At 45.0% G+C, this 6,000-nt stretch overlaps 1 protein-coding gene across 2 annotated transcripts in view; it reads right to left on the bottom strand.

Moving 5' to 3' along the window:
- GRK6 (G protein-coupled receptor kinase 6) overlaps positions 1–5,606 on the bottom strand; it is a 31,670-nt gene extending 26,064 nt beyond the window's left edge. Inside the window, exon 1 of one of the 2 annotated variants that reach the window (XM_063120988.1) lies at positions 5,523–5,606. In XM_063120988.1, coding sequence (XP_062977058.1) covers positions 5,523–5,574 — 52 coding nt within the window. In that variant the 5' untranslated portion in view covers positions 5,575–5,606. Of the gene's footprint in view, positions 1–488; positions 663–5,522 lie in introns of those variants that run through there. The other variant, XM_063120989.1, reaches the window with a different exon arrangement.
- Positions 5,607–6,000: the final 394 nt, after the last annotated feature.

A 6,000-nucleotide genomic window follows, 5' to 3' on the forward strand; every position in this document is an offset into this window, starting at 1 on the left:
TAAAAAGGAAACAGAGCAGTTAAAGTCTTAATATCCTCACAGCAAATGGGCTAGAGGCTGAAAAACAGTGACATGCAAGACCACCGAATGAGTTTCATGACTAAATAAGGATTCTACACTGGGATTCCCACTTCTTATCCTAACAGCCAGTTATTCATGCCACACTCACTCCTCACATGTAAGCAGGAGTGGCGTTTGTCAATCTATTGTTAAGAAATATCTGTCAGCAGCACAAGATAACTGAAACAATTCAGCCCTCAGCAAAGAACCAATGTGGTTAAACTGTACTTTGGCAGATAAACTTCCTGTGTAACCTTTCACAACAGGCTAGTCAGATGAGTGTGCGGGATGGGTGGGGAGCAAGTAGCCAGCTGCATACAAGGTGGCCACCCAGCCTCATCTACTCAGCATTACACAGACTGAAGAACCTTGGGTGGGGAATCGGCTCACTTTCTCCAGTCTCTACAGGAAACCAATTTTCCACACACCTAGGATTCAATCCAGCTCCACTATAATCAACGCATGTGAGCAGTACTTCTAGAAAACAAATTTTCAGAGACACTGCAGCGTAGATAACATGATTATATTTAAACTAAGAGCCCAAATCAGAGTCTTCATCACTGAAGACTGAAGGCACAATGGCTTTGTGACAAGTTTTACTGTAAAATATTTTAAACAGGCAACTTGACCATGGGGTAGAGAGAATGGGGGGGGGGAAGAGAAATAATATATAAACATAGTGCATAATAAGCTCTTGCCTATGGGATACTCCCCCCCCCCCGCATTAGAAAACAGGCATTGCCTAAACAGGCAAACTGTTGCGCCATATAACTGTACTGTACAAACCTAGGAAGGAAGTGAATCAAGGCAGTGGGCAGCTAGCTGCACAATGCTCCCAACTTTAGCTAGATGAAGGGAGGAGCCCATTGGTGAAGGAGGAGGGTATGTCAGAGATTGCTGCTCCAAAGAGGCTTCAATCATGGGAATCTACCAGCTTCACTTCTCACCAAGGTCAGAGCCAACTGTTTGCTTTTTCTTTCTCCAAGAGAGGAATCACAAAGAGAAAGACTGACAGAAGCTCGGCCATTTTTTTGGCAACCTTCTCTCTGCTGAACACAGCTATGAAAGCAGAAGCTTCTGTAAAAGGAAAAGGGGTGGGGGGGATATTCTCCTACACTTCTCCTCACCATTGCCCCAATAAAATCACAACCAATCCCTTTCACAAGTATAATTTGAAATTGTGATTCACTATGTACACAACTCAACATCCTAAAAAAAACCTCAGCTTTTAAAATAAGAAATAAAATTAATGAAGTGTTAGACTTCTATGTCACTCTATGTACACATGCTGTGAAGCAACAGCCAATTGCAGGGTGCATGGTGGGGTAAGTGTTCTATTTGTATATTCTGTACAGCACCAAGTACATTGTTGGTGCTATATAAATAAATAATAATAAATGCACGTACTAAAATATGTATTAAATGGGACAGCCCTACAGGCACTGTGCACACATTTTTCCTGACATAGCTGTTATTTCTGTGTAGGAAATTTGTCACATTTGAAGCAGCTCTTAGAGGCCATCTTGGAAATTTATGATAAGCCCAAGGGCTCCACCTCATTTACATAGCTACTTAAGCTCAATTACAACACAGTGCATAAAAAATGCATGGAAATGGCGGATCTCAGTGGCTAGCTACTGGACATAAAGCACTTATTCTAGAATGCTACTGTAGCAATTCCAAAACAGTACAAGTAGTAGTTGCACTTGTACAAGATAGCACAACAATCTATACATCGCAAGCTAATGTTATGAGCCTACTTTAAAATTAAATAGCACTTCTTCCTGAAATTCGCCTCCATATACTCAGTATTCCTGAGTCTGTACATTCAGAAAATAAGAATTCCTGACAGGCTAGAAGGGGGGAAAAGTGATAAAGTTTTGCACATAATTTCTAGCCCTCTGAGGTTATCAAAAAACTGTGATCTGTTTTGCCTCACACGTTCATAATTATAAGCAAGCCCATCCCTCAAGAAATGGGTTTAGGATAATAAAACATGAAATAACAGTATCTTATTGCTCATGCCTTGAGGACTCACTGCCATCACACTTTCAGGAGGAACAGAAACAATTAAGGCTGCAATTCTATATACTTACCCAGATCTTGGCAAGGGCTTATGCACAGCACACCAGTGTCTGGAGAGTCACAGACATCTTATATTTACCAGCCTAATGTGGAACATTTAATGGGCAGAGTATACATTGTACCCAGTTCCATTTGGACAATGATTGAATAAGAGCAGTAGAGGAATCCTAAACTCCTGCCTGAAAAGTCTTTCAGATCTCATAGACTGGTAGCTGCTCTAAAGAAAAGGTCAGTACTTTATGGCAAGAAATTCCTAGGCTACCATTTCAAGCATAGCTTTAAATAACTCCTTCCTTCTTTATAACAGCTGTATGTTTATCAATGCTGAATTCCATTTCCATCCCTTATCAAGAAAGCCATTCCTCAATGGTTAAGAGGTTCTCTCATCCCAACTCAATTGCTTTAGATACCTTTGAACTGTTTACATTTTTCTCTTCATTACTCACCCATTTATCAAACACCACAGGACTCATCTTGAATCAAAAAACATAAATCTTTCACCACTTTAGTGTATTCTTACTCTTTGCTTCTCATGATTCATATGTGTTTTCATCTATAGTAATGCTCGTACTTGTGAATGAAGTTCTTGATACCTGCTTCTAGTAATTCTAGATTTGAAGCATTTTACGAGCCCTTTAACAAGGCCTTGTAATTGGAAATCCTAACTTTTAAACAGTTTCTGTCCATCAACATAGCTACCAAATGATCAAGAAACACCTGTTTCTCTGGATGAAAGAAACCCAAGTTTCTTGCCAAATAGCCAGATAGGGCAAAGCTCTTAAAAGCTCTCTTTTGGTTGTCACTACATGGCAGCTCTTTCATGTTTGGGCCACTTCCTCCATACAAAGCTTCTAAATTTAAGAGACTTAGGCTGCAATCCTATACACAATTACCTGGGGTAAGCCTTATTGAACTCAATGGGGCTCACTTCTGAGTAGGCATGAATAGGATTGCATTGTTAAACTTACCTGAGAGCAAACCCCATGGAACACAATGGCACTTACTTCTGAGTAAAGATGCACAGAAATGGGTTGTTACTCAAGTTTGGATGGTTTCCTCATTCCATACACATGATGCATTTAGACAAAGAAAACTCAGAAAAACAAAAGAGCTTTTAGGAGTACAGGTCATAAGGCTGGATAAGCATAGATGGCAAGTGAAGAAAATAGGGTGATGGTCTATTTATGCTCTTCTTAGAATGGGATGCCAGGACACTCTAGGCAGCTAATTCAGAATCAGAACTTCTAACATCACTTCAGCCTACTTCATACCATGCCACCTACATTCATACATACTGACAGAAGAGCATCTTCCTTGCAATCAGCAATAGCCTCAGAAGAAAACATCTCATGCACAGCCTTTAATGCAAAGTCATTGCCCTAGCAGAAATTAATCAAACACCCATGGCTGCCTGCATTCTGTTCTTCTGCCATCACACTATATGGAATTTGATGCTGGGTTCAGAATTCATCATCCTCAGATTCCTAAGCTTTCATTTACAGGTGCTCAATGCCAGTGAAATCTCAGGAACTGAACCAGAGGGGGATTAGGACCTCCATGAGTCCAGTAGTGTGGCTTCAGTGCTCTGTAAAGTCCCTTGCCCCTTCTTCATGACTAGCAGAAGCGGATCTGCAGATACATATGCAACTATACACAGCCCTATCAAACCCCTTTACAGAGGACAGACATTTTCACAAGGGCCACAAAGCACACTCAAAGACAGTGGCAGGTTTGCAGTGGCAAGTACCTAGGCTTTAAGTGACACTGACTACAAGAAGGTGTCTCAGGGCACAATCCTATTGCATATTTAGACAGAAACGGCCATATTGGCTGGGGAATGCTGGCTGTTGTAGGGGATTTGTCTGTTTAAACATGTTCTAGGATTGCACCCTTACTTGCTGGAATCTGCAGCTCTTTTAAAAGAGTTAAAATAAGATTAAAAACATCATTGTGGAGATGGGGGCAAAGTAAACTTGCACCTCTGCTCTCAGATGGCATCAAATGCTGTGAAAAAGAAACACAATCAGCAGTGTCAGAAAATATTGCTTCATCTCCCACCTCATTAATTTTGCTCTCCATGTGCAGATGATCAAAGAAAAGACGACAGGAGACCCTCTTTTCAAATCTTTCACCTATCTCCGCCAGGAATCCTACTGTTTTGCAGACTCTCAACAAGTATAAGCCAGTGTTAGAGCATGCACAAAAATTACCAACTACCACAAAATAAAGCCTGGCAATTGAAGGATAAAATAAGATTCCAGAACCTTTCAGCACCCAGCCCTACCCCGTTTGACACACCAGCCCATTATGGACAGACACTCAAGATGAGCCAAAAGCCAATTCCGTAATATCTCTGCTACTGTATGGCAAGAAAACACCATTCCTATAGGAAAACCCACACCAGACACTCTACAATGTAAACAAACTTCCGAGTTTGTTGGATGATGCATAACAAGTTTCTCCTACTAGAATTAGCGTCCAGAATCATAGATTAGTAGAATTGGAAGGCGCCTACAAGGCCACCGAGTCCAACCCCCTGCTCAATGCAGGAATCCACCTTAAAGCATCCCTGACGCTTGAAGGCCTCCAGGGTGGGAGACTCTTCTTGTCATTTCCTAGTTTCTCTCAAGCTAGAGAAGAAGTTAGATCACACCCTTGAGTTTGGGTTAAATCTTGTTTGTTTTTTGAAAAAATGCAAGCTCCATCTGATCTCCAGATGGGTACCAGAGTCCAAGAAGGGTGCAAAAACTTCAAGAAGAAGCCACCCCACTGCAGGATCAAAACAACTGTGTCTCCCTCCAACATGTGCTATTCAGGCAACACGCTCCATTTCTGTTATTTGTGGGCTCACCTGCACCACTTGGTGGACAGCTCCTTTACCAGACCTCCCTGCCTGCCTGCTTGCTGGTTTGTGATCCAGAAGCTCTGCACTTTTATACTTTCACTATTATACACGGGATGTGGGAAACAGCTTGCTGGCCGGGTCAGAACAACCCCTCTTCGATTCTCACCCACGACTCGCTCATGGCTTGGTCACGGAGGCCCCACGAGGAAGTGGCACCCCGCATCCGCCCGCAGAGAGACACTCATGCCGGTCTCCCGGCCTCACTCTCGGGGAGCGCCGCACAGCTTGTAGGTCTCTTCCTTGTACCCGTACCTCGCCGAGCACCGCCCCAGCCAGGGCACCGCCAAACCGGCCCCGCTCCGCTCCTGCGATGCATTCGACAGGCAGTCACCTTCCCTGGCGGGGCCGGGAGAGACGTCGCCCTCGGCCAAGCCCGGGAATAGCCAACCGTGCGGGGAGCCAAGGGAGCCCCTCACCCGCCTGGCCTTTCGTAACCCACCGAGCCCGGAGCCGCCACCGACCAGGTTCTCACCCTCGCGCGCCTTGATGAGCACAGTGTTGGCCACGATGTTCTCGAGCTCCATGGAGGCTCGCCCGAGGCGGCGGCGGCGCCGGGGCTGCTGCTGCTGCTGCTGCTGCTGCTGCTGCTCCCGTCACCTCCTCCAACCCGGCCGCGCTCGCTCTCTTGCGCGCTCACCGTCACCTCCGCCCGCTTAGTCCGGCACCTCAGCTACCTCCATTCTAACCCCGCCCTATTCTAGCGCCGCGACCAATCCCCGCGCGACCACGGCCCGCATCGATTGTTGATTGGCCCTAGGAGCTCCCCGCCTCTTCTCTGTCCTTCATTTTCACTGGCCCCCCAAAAAGAAAAAAGAGGAATGGAAGGGGCGGGCTGCGAGTGTCCAGGGTCCTTCTCGCGGGCTGATTGGTTAAAAATGCCTTTTGGTAGTGGGGGAGGGGGAACTATTGAAAAGAGAGCTGCCAATCGGATAAACGCAGTAAGGAATTGG

This window comes from Elgaria multicarinata, chromosome 3 (assembly GCF_023053635.1).
Source record: "Elgaria multicarinata webbii isolate HBS135686 ecotype San Diego chromosome 3, rElgMul1.1.pri, whole genome shotgun sequence".
Lineage (NCBI taxonomy): Eukaryota > Metazoa > Chordata > Lepidosauria > Squamata > Anguidae > Elgaria > Elgaria multicarinata.